General features: G+C 43.7%; 1 protein-coding gene across 2 annotated transcripts; it reads right to left on the minus strand.

Moving 5' to 3' along the window:
- Positions 1-316: 316 nt before the first annotated feature.
- On the minus strand, positions 317-17,712 carry LOC143158973 (glutathione S-transferase A4-like). Of its 2 annotated transcripts, none has more exons than XM_076335439.1 (7): positions 17,696-17,712; positions 8,933-9,039; positions 8,171-8,222; positions 4,507-4,639; positions 4,018-4,159; positions 2,851-2,979; positions 317-600 (listed from the first exon to the last, which is right to left on the minus strand). In XM_076335439.1, the coding sequence occupies exons 2-7, from the start codon at positions 9,017-9,019 to the stop codon at positions 478-480; spliced, it is 666 nt and encodes a 221-aa protein (XP_076191554.1). In that variant the 5' UTR covers positions 9,020-9,039; positions 17,696-17,712; the 3' UTR covers positions 317-477. The 2 variants fall into 2 exon arrangements, with proteins under 2 accessions (XP_076191554.1, XP_076191553.1); XM_076335438.1 differs by lacking the exon at positions 17,696-17,712 and adding an exon at positions 13,788-13,870.
- Between the last annotated feature and the right edge of the window lie 1,675 nt (positions 17,713-19,387).

Genomic DNA, 19,387 nt, shown 5'->3' on the forward strand with positions numbered 1-19,387 from the left:
ACAACACTCTAAAAATAATGCCATGTAAGTACTTACTCACCAAAATTGCTCTTGAAACAAGTCTACTTCTTTAAAGGATAAGTGATTCAGTGAGTCTTCTGCTCTTTCTTCTCTTCCATAGCTCTTATTCGGAAGCCTATTTTCATCCAGAAAATATCTTCTTCAACAAGTTACATTCTGACAATACTAACACTGCATTGGTCTTTTTCCATAAGAATAAATTCCCTACCCTACAAATAGTTCTTTGCTTCCATACTCCTTTGTTTTCATGTTTTGCCAAGAATTTGATATCAATAAAGACAAATCTGTTGTCACGTTGCCAGAGTAATCAGAATGCTTTATTTCGGTTTTGGGGTTTCTTTTACCATTGCTTTTAACTACAATGATACTAATTTACTGAGCTTTCTGCTTCCTTTGGTTTGGGGTTTGTTTTTTTTTTTTTCAGTGTTTTGGGTCTCACCAAAGGTAGCAAGGCATTCATTTCTTAAAAATCTTCAACACAGTTTCTATATAACATTCATCTGGTGGGGGTTTCCTTGGGCTGCCAGGCTGCAGGAACTTCTTAATTGTAGGCATATTGCTCATTCTTATTTTAAAAGCCTAAAAAATAAAAACAACAGAGTAAGAGAGAAATTCCAGCTACTCCAGTAGCAAACAGTGCTCCTTGCACAGAACAACTGCTTCCTCCTGCTGCTAGAAGACATCCTAACATTCATTCAGATCTCGTGCCGTCTACAGAGTCTCCTTCTGTCCAACAGGAGAAGGACCCAGCTGCTGCAAAAAGCCTGTTCTTACCAATGAAGGCAGTACTGGAGCAGAAAACATCTAAATCTCTGCTGCCTGAAAGAAACTGAAGGCAAAAATTCAGTATCCGGGAGCACCAGAGGATAGTTTTGAAGGTACAAATACACTAACCCAGCTCATGACCTTTTTCTTTTCATTGCTGGTTCTGATGGTGCAAACTCCCGTGTGGGCAAACCACGATATATGTTAACATGATTTCCATTTTTACTACATTATGTAAGTATCTGAGCTCTGTTTGCATCTAGCATGGCCACTGTTGTCCCACTGTCACAGCATTTCTAGGATTGCGTGGCTGAAGGTGAAAAGGCTGGAGGCATCCTTGGCTCAACTCAGTTGTCCAGTAGAGCCTTCTCGTACTGTGTTGTAGCCTGAGGTAGCCAAAATATCTACATAGGGCTGGCAGATATAACACAGCCCCTCAGGGAGACCTATTCCCTTCTGGAGCAGTGGCTGGAGGCCAGGACTAAGATTAGGGAAGCGTTGGGCATCTCAGGTGGCAAGAGATGCCTGTATTAAGGCAACTGAGTCAAGGATCCTGAGACATCTCATTGTACAGACAGTCAGAGAGGACTCACTGGTGCAGATTGCAAGCAGCTGGAGACCCCACAGTTAGCTGAGCAATCTTAGATACATAAGAACCTCTTCTAACAATGGGGCTAAGGGCTTCACAGAGTGACAGCCAGTTCTTGCTGGCAGATGTATGAACATAATTTCCTCTTCCTTACAGGCAGTGGAAGGATAAGGGGGAAATACAAGAAGGAGCAAGAAAAGTAAAAACTGAAGTAAGTAACCACCAATTTTAGAAACTTTTTCCCTTCTGGCAGTGAAGGAATCCCTCCTTCAAGGCATGGCTTCAGCAGAACTGTGCCCATGCCTAGTGGCTAGGATACTTTGCTAGAAGATGGGAGCTAGAGGCAAGAATTACCTGAGGCTGCAAAACTGCATATGGGATAAAATCTGACACGTTACTGCCCACTTCATGGCTGAAGTGCCTCATTCTGTCACGCTAAATTCAGGCTTAAACTGTTGGGGTTGAGATTTAAAAATTTTTAAAAAGTAATTTAAAAAAAAATCAAAACCCTTTTCCTCATCAGTTCCAAGCAGAAAACCTAACTGTGATAGTCTGATGCTGAACTGTTTCTTTTGTTAATGGGAATAAGACCAAAGTCTTATTCCCCTCAAATTAACAGTTCGTAAGCACAAAGAAGCATGACCTCAAGCCTTGCATCCTCAACCCAGATTTGCAGTGCCTACACTGCTTTATTACCATGATTACAGGCACATGGGAGGACTGCTGAACACTATCTGCTTTTTTCCAGTCACAGACTACTTGGGTCCACTGTATCTCAACTCTTAATGACTCTTGCAGGTCATGCCCTAGGCTTGCCCATGCACTGTGCTCTATAGCATGCTGCACACCTGGAGGCTTCTGATTTCTGGTCATGTCTCACAGCAGAAGTGCCTCACTTCTGCTTTGTTTCAGACTTTGTACATGGCACAAAGGCAGAGAATTCATCCTCAATTGTATCGAGTTGTTTATTGAAAGAAAAGTGGCTTAATGCTAAGGCTTGAGTTTCTAGTCATACTGTAGAAGGCAGAAGTGAAGTGAGGTTACTGGGATCCCAAAATTGTAATACCAGCCAGTACAGAAAATGGCACACTGTACCTTATTCTAATGTGTCAACCTGTATCACAGACTTAATTTGTTATCTGGTATTAGATAGCGTCTACTGGCAGGAAGCAGGAAAATGAAAACAAGGCAGCTTAGATCAGTGATTCCCTTGGGATGACATTAATTTATTTCTATTGAGGAGGCATATACCACTCAAAGAGGGATAGGCATACCTGAACAGGGTTAATCAGGAGCACAGTGTCTTACAACAAACCAGCTAAATCAATTCCTTCTTGTGCTTGATGTTAAGCAAACATACGATAGTGACAGTTCCTCAAAGAGCCCACACTCCTGATTTACATAGCATGGAGAGATGATCACTTCAGGATTGCCCTCTAGCTCCTGAATACAGGCATGCTCAATAACAAAATTACCTGCAACTGAGGAAACCCCGACAGCACAGCAGGTATTTTCTCCTCCACTGCTAAAATGGCTTCAATTAGCTGCACATCTGCCCAGCTGAATTTGTTGCCCACGAGAAAGTCTTGGCCGTGTTTCAAAACCTGTAGAATACAAGAGAATGTGGGCTGCAGATGAGAATGGGACATATGATGCCTGGCAGCTAAGCCTCACAGCACAACTGTAGAACTGAACAGCGATTATATCTGAAATTTCAGGGTGGAGTTTTCAGCTGGAAGCTGTGAGCCTAAATCATTTCATTATTGTTGGGAAAAAATCTGAACTCTTGTAGTACACAAGCTTCGGTCACTCGGTAATGATGAATGATGATAGGCACTGGGAACAGGGACAAAACCATGCACTTAAGTAGACTAGTAACAGTAATAGAATTAGAAATAGGGATAATGGAGGAACTAAAGAGTAGCTTGGAGAATTTATAAAATTGCCATTTAGATATTTCATTTAAAGTTATGTCCAGTGTTGACACCAGGAAGCAAACTTAGAAATGCAGAATTACAATAGCTAACCAAAGAAAATCCCTGCCTTTGGGAATAAGTTATTATAGTCATAAGAACTTCTAGGACATTCAGCCTTTATTGTTTTCCATCAAGACTAGATGAATGTTACAAAAGTGAGAAATGTTGCCAGATGCCTGAGTCATATGGGTTTGGTTTGTTGTTTTCAAAAATGGGATGTGCAGAAATCTATGACTTTTGTTTTTCTAAAGTACTCCTAATCTCTCTACCTGATTTATTTGCAAGGGATTTTTGCATTCTTCTAATGAAAATGTTCCAACTGAAATTAAGTATAGCAGAGAGATGTGCTCTAAGCAAATGTAAGTGTGGAACTATCCCCTCAAGGAAAAAAGAAATCATACGTGCTTGCTTTTACTTTAGTGAAAAGTTTTGCTGTATAGCTGAGAACATATTGCTTTGTTTGCTTTGTAGATGTTCAAATAACACAGCCCTGACAATACAAGCCAAGAAATAGAGAAAATGTGCTGCTGTATTTCCCCTCCTTTGAAAGAGCCAAGAAAGCTGAGGATTTGGAACTGACCTGCACTACAAACATGTTCTTATTTTGGGGAAACTTTTTGATATGGTAAATACAAGTTTTATAGACACATCCTCACTGTCACTTACCTTTTCAAAGACTGGGAAGTACCTGTTAATTGCCCTGTCCTTAATTGAGTCAAGATTTTTCTCCTTTGTCTCAGGTGGAGAGAAAGGAAACACCAAAATCATTTGCATCAGATCTGTTATGCCTTCCACATACATGTCAATCCTATTGGTGGGGGAAAGACAGTAGAAAAGAGCATAGAAGTTATTTCATCTGTTTTCCAATTAACTAAGGCAACTTACAGAAATTTCATATCACCACCGTAGTGCCAATTTTCACAGCCAAAACTAAACATAAACTAAACCTAAATATTTTTTAAAAGGACTAAAAGCCTGTTTCTGTTCAGCAGCATTTCAGAAATAGTGGTTAAAACCTAAGCAAAAACTAGAGTCCTGGCTTTTTATGTGTTAGCCTTTCTCATGCCTTTCTACTGGATTTACAGGATTGAATTTATTATATATAATGCAGCTATCAAATAATTGCTCATTAAGTGAAAGGAGGTGTTACAGTACAGGGCTCTCTCCTTCAAGTCTTTCCCATAGAGATTGTATTTCCCTGCTATGTAGCTGAGGATGGCTCTGGTCTGCACCATCTTCATCCCATCAATCTCAACCAGAGGCACTTGCTGGAACATCAGGACTCCATCTAGGATGGAAAGTTGAGGGAAAGCTTGTTAGTTCCTCCTAGACTGCTAGCTTTACAGGAGAGCGAGAGACTGAGCACATTTCTTTTGCAGTGTAGGAGATCATTGATGTCTTGCCCTAACTGTAAAACTCCATGCAGTAAACTAACATTGTGGGAAGGATCAAATATTGACTAGCCTGCAACACACTTTTGTAGCTAGGTCATCACAGTGCAGCTGGGCCCCTCACTTTACAGCATTGCCAGAGCTTCACTGGCTGATGGGAGCTGGCACCGCCTGCTCCTTTGCACTTCTGGACCCTGCCTCATGCTGGCAGGAAAAGCCTGAACCAGCACTTTCAACCCAAGGGATCGGAGGAGAATAAAGATCTGTGTTAAATCTGAACTTAAAAAAAAAAAAAAATCCAATTATTTTTAATGCAGATTAGTTCCCTGTCAGGGACATATACACATGACTAGAAAGAATGAGAGGGGTAGTACCACAGCAAGACTGAGCTACAGGGATAAAGGAAGAGGTCAGGCCACTTTAAACATCGCGAAGCTACAGGGTTAGAGGCAGGGACTGTGACAGCAGTTGCCGTTTAAGTAAGTTTTACACAGTCACTCCAAGGACAAGAGTTTGAGAGTCCCCATAGATTTTCATTACAGACCTATCCTCAGTGTTGTTCCACAACAATTTAAGCCTATTTAGATATGTCTTCGTAGTCCCATTTTCTCCTGGTGCTGGTAGGAGCATTTGTCTGAGCCTTCAGTGAGGCAGCTCTGAGAGCTAAGCTGACGTAGACATTCAGCATAGCAAAGTCAGTCTTTTCTAGACCAGTTTTCTGCTGGACTAATTCACTGTCTTCAGAGATAGTCCCTCCTCCACTTACACATTAAGGGCATCCAGAGAACAATCCCACCCTGTTAAAATCACTGCAAAACTCCAAATCCAGCTAGGCAGCTGCCACTTTGCATTGCTTGAAGTTAATAATTTTTTTTTAATTGCTCAATTTTAATCCATTCAGTGCATCCTTCTTTCAGGTATAAGGGTTCATTTTAACAGGCACATCTGTTTACTTTTTTCTCCACAGAGCTATTAAAATACTTTGCTAGTCCAGAATTAATAAACATTCTTCACTCATTCTATATTATTAATTTACAGTTTAAATTCAAAGAGTAGTTCTCTCTGCAGCAATGAATAGCCTGTGTTTGTTTCTTGTAAACATTCACAGAAAGATCATGTGTCTTCATGTCCTTCCAGAACACACCTCTGCAGCTTAAGGAAGAAGTATTACTTGGTATCTATCTAGCAGAAACACAGTAGAATGGGAAAACTAACAGCTCTGCAAGGATATTTTTCAGCAGAAAAATGTGAAGTGAAAAATAAAATCTGACTTTCTGGCCCTTGACAAAAAGTGATGCAGCAAATGTAAGTGAACGGAATGCACGGTTTGTTTCTTATCTACAGAGAAGAGGTATTTCTCCCGTATGACCAGTAGCGGACTGCTTCTTTTCGCTTTGCAGTGAGAACCACTTCACATAACCACTGCATAGAATATATATGCAAGATTAAAAGCAGTTTGCCAGTCATTTTGCGGATTGAATTGTGCTGTCGGAAGGTGGCCTGTGGAGCATACATTAAAAAACCAGTAATCTAGACCTACTATTTGTCACCGACCAGCAGAGCGTGTTGAAATCCAGGTAGCAACTTGGGCAACCCGTGGCTGCACAGATTGAGCCAAGCTAGTCATCCCTCAGGCCAATGGGTACAGATCTGGCCAGGCCAATGCTATTTAACTCTCTCGGCCTCCAAAACAACTGTCTGTCTGCAAGCTGCCTGTTGGGAACAGCTCCTGGCCTAGGCTTCATCCGGGACGCTGCTGGGACATTGCTTAGAAGATCATCAGCTGGCATGGGCCAAAGTCACGCCTGGACCATTCTAACAATGTGGTGGTGTCTAAACACAGGATACTCTAGCAAAAAGCATGTTGGTAGGAAGAGAAAAAAATTAGAGGGAGAGGTAATGTGGGGTTATTTGTGTTCAGTCATGCCCTGCATGACCGTCAGAATTCCAGAGGTCCCTTTATCAGGGTGACTAACTAATTTGTCTTTCTTCAACCCATCATATTAAACCCAACCTTTTTCTTTGTGTTCTCACCCTCTTAAGCTCATTACATACACATAAAAGCCCTTGATCTTTATAAAACTTCCCTATCCTTTTCATCACCATTTAATTCTTCTCTCTGGATATGGATAAGCTTGGAGACTGTATCCAGGATTGTACCACTCTGTCTGGATTAATTAGTCCTGTGAAGCAAATTCAGATTTGGGCTTTCAGTACCTGAGCTATCATATTTAGAGCTACAACTGCTGTCTTTACACTGCACTGCCCTCCCAGGTTGTCAGATTCCCAGCCAGCTGGACCTGCAAATTTAATTCTGATCTTCTTGATACCCCTTCTTTTTTATTTCGGTCATTTTAGTTTTCATGTCAGAATTTCTTTGAACACAGCTTTTCCTTTCTGAGCAAGCAGCCAGAATGCAGGTGAGTCCTCTTCCAAGTCTCCTAGTATGTCTTGGCAAGCTCAGCCTGCTGTGAGGTTTCTCTTACATGTCTTGGGCAGCAGGTCAACTGCAGGGCAGGTGTGTTCTGTATTGCTCCTCACAGTCCCAACTCCTTCCCTACACCGGCAGCAAGGTCTTATCCTTCCAGGGTGGCTGCGGAGGGGTTCGCTGCTGGATTTAATCTGGCCAAAAATCAAGGGCAGTGGCGGGGGGTATGCACTGGTGTTTGGGAACTGGTCTCACTCACAAGGTTGACACGAAGCCTTTGTGGCTTGCTGCTTTGACCATGTCAGACTTTCCGCAGGTCTCCCTGCTGGCTACCTGTTTTTTAACTGGGGGAAGCTTCATGGCTCAGGCTTGTCCTGCTCAGGACTGTCACTAGTGTGTTCGCACAGAGCCTAGCACAAAGGAGAACTGGCTTTCCTGGGGATTTTGGTGCCTTGCTGACCTTTCATTTAGGGGCTTATCTCACTGACGTTCAGAACCAACATACAGGTACATCTATACTAGTCAACAATAGCTCAGGCCAGCTGGCACAGACTGGCCACATTCACTCTATTCAGCTGTCTCTGCCTGTAGAGCATGGTGGTCACATCTAAATGACATCTTGGAAATGGCCCTTGGCCTGGGAAAACTCCCAAATGATGCCTAGGAATTGCTTCGGGAAGCGCTATTTGCCCTGAACCAAAAATGTGCTGGGAACCATGCTAACAGTTCAAGAGCATAGATAATTATGTTGCATTGAATAGTAATGTTTGCTATCCCTGTTTAATGTACTGCAATAAACACAGTCACAGAAGCTATGGCTTTTAGCTTATAGGATTTGTTTGGCACTGGAAAGAACAGGTTACTCAAAACTAGTATTTCAGTATTCTAGGTATACACCTGGAAGTTTGCACTGGTTTAAATAAACTAATTTTAAACCACAATTTTAGCTAAATTGGAGCAATTTTTTGAGGGACTAAGTCTCAGGTGTTGGGATTCTTACCTTTGATTAACTTCTCATACTGCTCTCTTGTTTCCAAAAAAACTTCTTCAAACTGGAGGAGAGAGAATAGTGTTACATTGCTGTATTTGAACATTTTTCTTCTGTAAGCGATTGCACATAACCATGCACAGAACGACCAAACCAAGCAAAAGATAATGGGCCGGATCTTCAACTGCGCTGTTTGGCCGCAGATGTCCTGAGGATCCCCCACGCATCCTCGCAGCCAGGGAGGAGCAGAACATCCTGGCCACTTCTGCCTCAGGGCACTGATTCAGAAATAACCTAAGTGCAGGTAGAAACAGAGTACAGACATCTACAGGAGGAAGACAGGCTGCAGCCAGTGCCAAGGGAAGCACAAGGTAAACCAACTATTTCTAACCCCATGCCAGGGCATGTAACTCAACAACACTCTTTTGTTTATACAGATTGTAACTGCAAACTAAATAAGACTGAGTTAAGGTGGTTTTGCACAGCTGGAAAACTCAGGTTAATTAAGGGCCTTTAAATAAATCCCTATTTTGACCCATTATGATTAATTACTTCAGGGGACTGATACTAGCTCTAATAAACTCCAAGCTCCCCTGAGTTTGCATCCCAAATATTCACCACTGAACAAGGTAGTTACAAACATGCAGTGCCACTGGCCAAATGAATTTAGCCACCCTCTTGTAGCCATTTATCCTCCACATGCATGTTAAATTGTTCCTTACTGAGGCCAGTTGAAAACACCAGTCTGGAACACTGTACTGAGTGTCAACTAACCTCCACACCGGCTGCTGCCAACAGCCATCGTACGGGCTCCATTCGCCCCCTTCCATTACAGTAGGTAAGCCTGGGCTTCCCCGACATGCTTCTGAGCTCCTGGTTCCCTGAAAAACATTAAGCAGAAAACAGCGTCTCATAAAACTGGTGTAAGTACCATTATTTTGAGGGGAGAGAGAACCTTTTATTCTCACTATGCCTGTTGAAGTTTAAACTTCATCTGGTTTAAAACAGAAAATGAGAGATGGACCAGTGACACCACACAGCCTGTGCTAGGAAAGGAAAGATGTGCAGATCTGTAAAGCCTTCCCCAGTGCTACTAGGGAGGTTTGTTATGATTATAAGCAAACACAGACATGTTTAAACAAGTGGCATGAGTTCTGAGCTACAGGGGGAACCTCGCTGCATTTTAAGACAGTTATACAAAGCCACTGAAAATCCCACCACATCCTCAGGGAAGTCACTCACTCACCCTCAATGCCATCATCCTCATTCAAAAGATGAAAAGAAGAAAAAGAAAACATGTTTTACTGGTAGGCTGAAATTTGTCAAGCTTTGTTTGCCAGATGTTGGAGCACATTTTGCAGCTTCAACTGCCATCCACTTCTTTCCTCAAGTAGGGGCAAATGAATTGTTAATCTTCCCTTTATTCCATGAAACAGGCTGAGCTTCCTTGGCTGTCCTATTGAATGGCTACAGCCTGTTTCCTTACTGCTTAAGGCAGCCTTGAGGTGTCCCTCAAAGCCAGATCTGGAACCTAGTTGCATTGGCTTCAGGTGCCCCCAAAAGTATCCCCCAGGGCACCGGGGACCTGCGTGTCCAGGGGACTGGCACATCGGAGGCTGTCTGAAGCTTGCTGTAACAGCACCTCTCTCTGCGCCACGAGCAATAGAGTGTGTGGCAGAGAGAGCGTGTCTGTACTGAGCTGTTTCATACATAGGGACAACCAGCTGGTCTATTTGCGCTGACACTTGAGTATAAGTGTTTGCAAAACCAGACCTTAATTTCTCTGTGCTTCATTGCCCTAATTACTAAAGAAATGGGACTAGCATTCCCCCTTCACAAAGATGTTAGTATCATATGCTAATGATTGGGAGAAAAAAAGCTTAAAAATGGGTATCTTAATCATGTCCTAATGGCTCAGAAACCAGAGTAGAGTGCCTGATTTTAAAAAATAATTTTACAGATGACCCCAGTTTTCTCAGAGCTAAAAACCAAAGCTGCAACATTACATCTGTCACACTTTGCATCCACCTGACATTTCCCATTCGAATCAGGTTCAGTATGCTCTAGTGATGTGTTTTCTTCAAGTCACAGTGCCTTGTAAGTCTACTTAAAGTGCATTTGGAACATGCTTTGCCAAAACTTGGTTTTAAAGAACAGTCAGATTGAGAGTTCTCCCTTGAGCAATTCTGGTAACAACCAAGTCATCTTACTACAATAAATAGGGATATTTTGGGATGTAATTTAGACAATATAATCCCAATACACATAAAGGAAAATATTATCACCTCCAGTTTTAAAGTGCAAATAGCTGTTGCTAATTACAATGTTTTGCCTCTAAGTGGTTTTATTAGTTTCTGCACGTTGTGCGACTATCTTTCACTATATGGCAGTGCAGCTTATCTGTGTAGTTCACAACAGCTAACTAGTGCCTCTTTCATTATCGTACTTCTCAGATACATTGCATCCATATCATTTCAACACACATTGCCCCAACTCGTAATGTGCAGAAACTTACAGTAAACAAGTCTTTCCCTTTAACTAAAGAAGCCAAAGACTACAATACCAAGAATATGAAACTTAATCCTCTTGGAAAATATATCTATTTTTTCCAGAACAAAAGCAGAAAAGCCTTAGGTATCATTTTATCATTTTACATGAACAAGAAATTCTATATGGCATTAAGTTACGTGAGAAGAACAATGACAAATGCAGAACAAAAACCTGTCATCAGCTTCATTTTTTTTTTTTTATTAAGAGTAACTGTCAGCTGTAGGTGGATTTTAATTGTCTTAAGCTTCTGACACAGAAAAAAAACCCTTGTTTTTTGGTAAAGTCTCCTCAATCTTTAGATCCACTGAATATACCTCCATTGACTATACGGGGACCTGACACGTAGCTCACATACGGCTACATTTCAGTGCCTTGGGTCTGGACCTGAGTCTTGCCCTGAGGGCTCAGTTTAGTTACCCATTCCTATGTGTCTACTGACACTTGAAATTCCCTAAAGGTGGGCAGATACAACCCTCGACTTACTGGAGACGGGACAACATTTTTCGCCTTAAATCAGTATACCTACTCATCCAGACTCTCAATGCCTTTTTGCATTTATTTGGGGAAAGGTACAGCTAACATAGACAAGGCTGCCTCAGGACTTCACTCAGTCCTCCACTATTTTTCTAAAATTTTAGTAAAAGTTTTGTACGATGTTGTGTTTTAAAAAAAATTGATCTGTTTTTGATACAATATGTTGATGATTTATTAGTAGCCAAGGAATCTTGTACAGCTGACACCCATTCCTTACTGTTTGCCTTAGCTGAAAAGGGCCATCGGGCCTCTCCACATAAGTTACAATTTTTATAAGAGAAGTGTAGAATATCTGGGTTACATTCTCCAACAAGAGGAGTGGCATTTATCTAAAAACCATATTAAAACCATTCAAAATCTTCCCTGACCAGTTACTAAAAACAAACGCAAGCCTCTTTAGGAGCTGTAGGATTCTGCCACCCCTGGATAGCTGCTTCCGAGGAAATGGCAAAACCCCTGATACCGATTATTGCTCAAGATGCTGGAGAACCCATTCAATGAACAACAGACAAGGTAAAGACATTCAAGCTTGTCCTGGTTTCGGCTGAGATAGAGTTAATTTTCTTCCTAGTAGCTGGTACAGTGCTGTGTTTTGGATTTAGGATGAGAATAATGTTGATAACACACCGATGTTTCAGTTGTTGCTGAGCAGTGCTTACACTAAGCAAAGGACTTTTCAGTTTCTCATTCTGCCCTGCTAGCGAGTAGGCTGGGGGTGCACAAGAAGCTGGGAGGGGACACAGCCAGGACAGCTGACCCCAGCTGACCAAAGGGATATTCCATATCATATGATGTCATGCTGAACAAAAAACTCGGGGGGTTGGCTGGGGAGGCGCGGCTGCTGCTCAGGAACTGGCTGGGCATCTGTCAGCGGGTGGTGGGCAATTGCATTGTGCATCACTTGTTCTGTGTATACTTTTATCATTATTATTATTTTCCCTTCCTTTTCTGTCCTATTAAATTGTCTTTACCTCAACCCACGAGTTTTACCTTTTTTCTGATTCTCTCCCGCACCCCACTGTGGGGGGAGTGAGCGAACGGCTGTGTGGTGTTTAGCTGCCTGCTGGGTTAAACCATGACAGTCCTTTTTGGCGCCCAACGTGGTGCTCGAAGGGTTGAGATAACGACAGATCTGACCAGAGTGTGTTAAAACAAATTTGTTATAAGCATTCATTGTATTAGGTTAATAGTCGCTGGCCGCAATGTTGATTTATTTGCTTTCAGAGTTGTTGTGCTTGTTCTCAGAGTTGTGTTATGTGACACCTTACTTGCTGTATATGTTCCCTGTTTTGCTGTTTATCACCTCTGGGGGCTGGGTCAAGGTTATCATTTTGCTGTACTTTGTAGCACTGGCTTATGATATGATAAAATTACTGGTCGTGAGACTAATCTGGTATTTATACTCAGCATTGCTGTCATCTCCGTACTTTGGGAACCATCTCTCAGAAACTATTAATAATTACACTCTTTACCTTTTCTCCTCGGAGAGCCAATTTATGCGGAAGACAAGGGGGGACACTTTGCCCCGCTCCTTCACCTTCCCCTTCTCCTCCAGGCTAGTCACAATAGCTCTTGAGAATTTTGAATACCCTTGGGATGTTCAAACCAGCATGTTCCTATTGCTGTGTCTCCTGAATGTGGTTCAGGTCTTGTTTAAGGTTAAACAACTATTCAAGAATACCACCCAGAGATCTGCACCGAAGCTGGATACTTGTGAGTGGCAGGGTGTGTGGGATGGTATGGGCAAGTACCTAGGACAGTGGGCACCTCCAAAGTTTTGGAACTTCACCCCTGAGCAAGTACAAAATCCTGAAAAATTAGTAGATATTTGGAAAAAGTATGCTGTCACCCTGGCAACTCCAGAGAGACACAAATCACTGCAATGTGCTGGGGCCTGGCCCATGCCTACCGTGCCCTGTTCAACACTTATTCAGTACCCTCAAGGGGAAGAGAAGGTCTCTGGGTCTGACAACAAAATGACAGGCCCTGTGGTTACTCCAACCCTGGCGACAGGCACTGCAGCTGAACCAGAGAACCAACCCGTGCCAGTATCAGTCACCTCTATACACAAGAAGAAATATTGGATGCGAAAGTCAGCTCGTTTAGTAAGGGAAGAAACTCATCCTAAGAAAGGGAAGGAGGAAGAAGTGGATGAAGCAGGCTACTCCGAAGCAGGGCCACCACAAGAACAGGAGGAAGAAGAGGCAGAACTCATAAACGAGGCAGTAACGACCAGATCCTTATCCCTGAGTGAACTGCGAGATATGCAAAAAGGTTTCAGCCATCATCCAGGCGAGCACGTTGTCACCTGGCTGCTCCAATGCTGGGATAACGGGGCCAGTAGCCTGGAATTAGAGGGTAGGGAAGCCAAGCAGCTGGGATCACTTTCCAGGGAAGGGGGCATTGACAAAGCGATTGGAAAAGGGGCACAAGCCCTCAGCCTCTGGAGGCGACTCCTGCAGGTGTGAAGGAAAGGTATCCCTTCAAGGAAGATGTCATATGTCACCCAGGCAAGTGGACCACCATGGAGAAGGGTATCCAGTACCTGAGGGAATTAGCCGTGCTGGAGGTGATTTATGATGACCTCAACAACGAGCAGTTATCCAGAGATCCAGATGAAGTCATGTGCACATGACCCATGTGGCAGAAGTTTGTACGGAGTGCACCATCGTCATGTGCCAACTCATTAGCAGTAATGACCTGGAAAGATGGAGAGGGACAAACGGTGGATGAATTGGCTGGTCAACTCCGGCAATACAAAGAAAGTCTCTCTTCCTCCCTACAGGCCTGCATCTCGGCTGTGGAGAAACTGTCCCAGGAGTTCCAGCAATTCAAAGAGGATATGCCCTACTCCTCATCTGTACGGACCAGTATCTCATCCATTAGGAGTAAGCGTTCCTCTGCTCAAGAGAGAGGACGTAGTGGGTACACACCATGGGGCACCCTGTGGTTTTACCTGCGTGACCATGGCGAGGACATGAGGAAGTAGGATGGAAAACCTACCTCAACCCTAGAGGCACGGGTACGTGAGTTACAAGGGAAAACAATCACAAAAGGGGGCTCTTCCAGGAAAATTGCTGCTCCAGTTTCCAGTGAACAGTTCCCCAGACAGAGTAGAAGGGCTGATCCTACTTCAGATCTTAATAAAGGGAATTCTGATCTGCATTTACAAGAAGTGAGTAACGAATACTATGACCAGGACTAGAGGGGCCCTGCCTCCAGCCAGGTGCAGGAAAGGGACAACCGGGTTTACTGGACTGTGTGGATTCGGTGGCCTGGCACATCAGACCCACAGGAGTATAAGGCTCTAGCAGACACCGGTGCACAGTGTGCCCTAATGCCATCAAGCTATAAAGGGGCAGAACCCACCTGTATTTCTGGGGTGACGGGGGGATCCCAACAGCTAACTGTATTGGAGGCCGAAGTGAGCCTAACTGGGAATGAGTGGCAAAAGCACCCCATTGTGACTGGCCCAGATGCTCCGTGCATCCTTGGCATAGACTACCTCAGGAGAGGGTATTTCAAGGACCCAAAAGGGTACCGGTGGGCTTTTGGTATAGCTGCCTTGGAGACGGAGGAAATTAAACAGCTGTCCACCTTGCCTGGTCTCTTGGAAGACCCTTCTGTTGTGGGGTTGCTGAGGGTCAAAGACCAACAGGTGCCGATTGCCACCACAATGGTGCACCGGCGGCAATATCGCACCAACCGAGACTCCCTGATTCCAATCCATAAGCTGATTCGTCGACTGGAGAGCCAAGGGGGGATCAGCAAGACCCGCTCACCCTTTAACAGTCCCATATGGCCAGTGCGGAAGTCTAATGGAGAGTGGAGACTAACAGTAGACTATCGTGGCCTGAATGAAGTCACGCCACCGCTGAGTGCTGCCGTGCCGGACATGCTAGAACTTCAATACGAACTGGAGTCAAAGGCAGCCAAGTGGTATGTCACAACTGATATCGCTAATGCGTTTTTCTCAATCCCTTTGGCAGCGGAGTGCAGGCCACAGTTTGCTTTCACTTGGAGGGGTGTCCAGTACACCTGGAACCGACTGCCCCAGGGGTGGAAACACAGCCCCACCATTTGCCATGGACTGATCCAGACTGCACTGGAACAGGGTGAGGCTCCGGAACACCTGCGATACATTGATGATATCATCGTGTGGGGCAACACAGCAGGAGAAGTTTTTGAGAAAGGGAAGGAAATAGTCCAAATCCTTCTGAAAGCCGGTTTTGCCATAAAACAAAGTAAGGTCAAGGGACCTGCACAGGAGATCCAGTTTTTAGGAATAAAATGGCAAGATGGACGTCGTCAGATCCCAATGGATGTGATCAACAAAATAACAGCCACATCTCCACCAACTAGCAAAAAGGAAACACAAGCTTTCTTAGGCGTCGTGGGTTTTTGGAGAATGCATATTCCAAATTACAGTCTGATTGTAAACCCTCTCTACCAAGTGACCTGGAAGAAGAACGATTTCAGATGGGGCCCTGAGCAACAACAAGTCTTTGAACAAATTAAACGGGAGATAGTTCATGCAGTAGCCCTGGGGCCAGTCCGGGCAGGGCAAGATGTAAAAACTGTGCTCTACGCCGCAGCTGGGGAGAACGGCCCTACCTGGAGCCTCTGGCAGAAAGCACCAGGGGAGACTCGAGGTCGACCTTTAGGGTTTTGGAGTTGGGGATACAGAGGATCTGAGGCCCACTATACTCCAACTGAAAAAGAGATATTAGCAGCAGATGAAGGGGTTCGAGCTGCCATGTGGTGTTTAGCTGCCTGACTGGTTAAACCACGACAAAACTTTTGAAGCAAGCTGCATCTGCCCTGGGACTGCCAGACTATGGTAAACCATTTACCTTATTTGTACAAGAAGGGCAAGGAACAGCCTCGCTATGATAGCGTATCTAACACGCTGAACCCTGCTACTGTACTCCCTTCACCTGGGGAAGAAACTCCACATCACGACTGTGTAGTAGCCACCCATGAAGCCGAAAAGACTCAAGAAGAATTAACAGACATGCCGTTTCTAAATCCCAATCTGGAACTATTTGTTGGCACGTCCTCATTATCTGAGCAGCAACTAGGTTACAGGTTATTCAGTAACTACTGTGAATGAAGTAGTGGAGGCTTCACCACTCAGTTGGAAGCTGAGCGCACAAGCAGCCGAATTAATTGCATTAACAAAGGTCTATCAGCTGGCCAAAGAAAAGACTGTAAATATTTATGAAATATATATGACTGAAATATTTATGCTCATTCTCAATATGCATTTGGAGTACGCCACAGTTCTGGGCAGTTACGGAAGCTGCGTGGGTTTATAACTTCTAGTGGAAGTAAAATATCAAATGCTCCACAAATTACTGAACTGTTAAAAGCTATACAATTGCCAGAGAACCTTACTATGATTCATCAGCCAGCCCATACCAGCGGAAGGACAAAAGAAGAGGTAAGAAATCATCTAACAGGTACTGGCGCTAAAGCCACAGCACGACAGCTGTACGAAACCACTGGGCTTACAAGCAGTCCAGCGGTCTGACCTGATGTTGCTCACTCCTGAAAAGATATGTTTGACTGTTCCTGCTGAAGAAATTGACTCTTGCAAAAGGTACAAGTGACCAAAGACTCCCAGGAAATATGGAGAGCAGATATGGAAAACCTTCCTATTTTACCTAAGCGATACCTGATTCCCATAGAAAAAATGCATCACAATCCAGGGCATTTTGGGACTGCTGCACTAGCCCAGACACTGCTGAAGAATTGGTTCACACCAGGAGTTTACACTGGAGCCAAATAAGTAACCGTGTCTTGCATGCATTACCTTTAGCCTTAATTAATATTTAGCAAAGACCTCAATACAAAATTTGTCTATATACAAATGTTTTTACTGCTTTTGTCTAAACTCCATATTTCCATCCTATTTCCTAGTGAGCCTTAATGACATGCCTGTCCTGAATTTCTCTGAGGATGCTTCTCAGCAATGTAAGAACTGTTTAAGAGGGAATGGTCTTTCAGAAACAGCATTATCTGCGTTCAGTGTGAAGTGCCCTTTAGCCCTGGAGCTGGGAGCGGAGTCCAGCGTACCAAATGGGCCAGCTTTCCTGCTCAAACCCAGAAGAAACTGCCACGGTGCTAGAGGCTTGCACTGTGTTCTCCCACCCACCTTTGCCTTCCCACACTTTGTCCCCTCAGCGGTTTTATGGCTGCCTTGCTCAGCTCTGAACTGTACTGCAGGATTCATTTCCTGGTTAAAAAAGGTCTTTCTCTTGCTTTCTCTCTCCTGCAGCTTCCAGCTGGTGAGTAACTATCGAGCCATGCTTAGTCTACCTGGCACACAAACTAAAGAGAGCAGAGAATTTACATTACGCCAGCAGATGCCCTAATAAATTTGGAAGTAGCTTCACTATAAATAGTTGCTCAAACGCTTTAAGAAAAAGGAATTTGTAAGTTAGTACTTACCTTCTGACCTTAACTCAGCCTCCGCCCAGCACAGGCAGGTTCCCCAGGGGTGTTTAAACTTCGGAGCTCGGAGGAGTTTCCAGCCATACCCAATTAGAGAGAAAAATCTCCCATTGCTATTAAGCTGGCACTACCCAGCTTAAAGACGTACATCTCTGAAAATTGCCATCCAAGGCAGAGACTGTCTTTCTTTTTCAGTTTGCTGATTTGACTATACCATGTGGGTAGCCTCATAGCTTCTATGGTAGCCATCTATTCAAACTGCTCTCTTGGAATTATTGGGGCGTTTTACCCAAATAAAAAGGTGAGACACTTTAAAACACTGAGAAAATTATAGATTTTTCTGAGTCATATTTAGGGTAGCAGTAACCATTTAAAGACTAACCACTGAAGTTTCTAGGCTTATTTCACTACTTAATAGTAACCCAGGTTTTTATTTTCAGTGCTGTACGGCACAGGAAAAATACCCAAAGTATGGGATAACAGTGCTCAATTACTTTGAAATACAGTTTGCCAGTATCGAACTTACTTAGTGATAACTTGGTATAAAAAATAGATGAGCAGTTTATGTCACAACTCACCCCATGTCTTAAGGCAATAGCATTAATTTTGGAAATTGAGTGTATGTGGCTAATACTCAGTTAGAGATGAAATAAACTACAATTTTCCTACCCTGTTTCCATGAAGAGTAACTGCTTCAGCTTTGCTATCTACGTTTCAGGTGAAAATACTAGAACTGAAAGTGGATGTGAACAGACACAAGGATGGCATAGCAGATGGGAAATGGGATTCGGGTGCCGAAGATCAGGTTCTCACCTCTAGCATAGACCCACACGTGGTGCTGGGCATCACTTTACACCCCTGCAGCAGATGTCAGTACAGCTAATCTGAAGATCTGTTCACAGAACCCATGCTGTTACCAAAATTGTATTTACCAGTCTAAAGCCATGGCTGTACTAACACAGCACATCAAGATGGGGAATCTCAGGACAAAAACCTCTAGGTAACTATCTTGAGGAAATCCTCCCGAAGCTGCTACTTTCTTTTTTCCTCACAGTTATGGTTTCTCTGCCTGGCAATTGCTGGCAGTCTCTTCTAGAGGATGCGCTTCCACTAGAGGCTTCTTGCAAATTTCTAATTTATGTGCTTCAAAGGTTGATGGTGTCAGCAAAAAACAACTGTATGGTGCTTCTTTACACTTTGCCTAATTCTAACTTTCTCTCAGGTTCATCATTTAGTGAATAAAGCACAGCAGTAAATGTATGCTTCTGTATTGTTTCTGTGTCAAACCCAGTCACCACCCCCCAGAAAATTCCCAAGTATGGGTCGGAAGTCCAGCACAGGCCCAGAACTGTTCCCAGCGGGCAGCATGGATACGGCACCCTATTTTGGAAGCTAGGAGCATGGTGTAAATGCATGCTGTACCACGCTAGCTGGCAGCAGTGCCAGCCAGTGGTCCCCGTATGCCTAAACCACTAATGTAGATGTGGCTACGGTAGGAGCGCGGCACATGCACGAAGGGATATCCGAGGAAGAAAGGAGCATTTGCTCATACCTGTCCATGATGGCAGCATTGAATCAAGATTAATCTGTTCCTGCTTTTGAGGTCTTTGATATCAGCATGTACCTGAGTGCAAGAGCTGGTTCAGGACCAGTGACCACAGAAGAGCATGCAAGTAACTACTGTCTCCT

The sequence above is a fragment of the Aptenodytes patagonicus genome, chromosome 3 (assembly GCF_965638725.1).
Source record: "Aptenodytes patagonicus chromosome 3, bAptPat1.pri.cur, whole genome shotgun sequence".
NCBI classification, from domain to species: domain Eukaryota; kingdom Metazoa; phylum Chordata; class Aves; order Sphenisciformes; family Spheniscidae; genus Aptenodytes; species Aptenodytes patagonicus.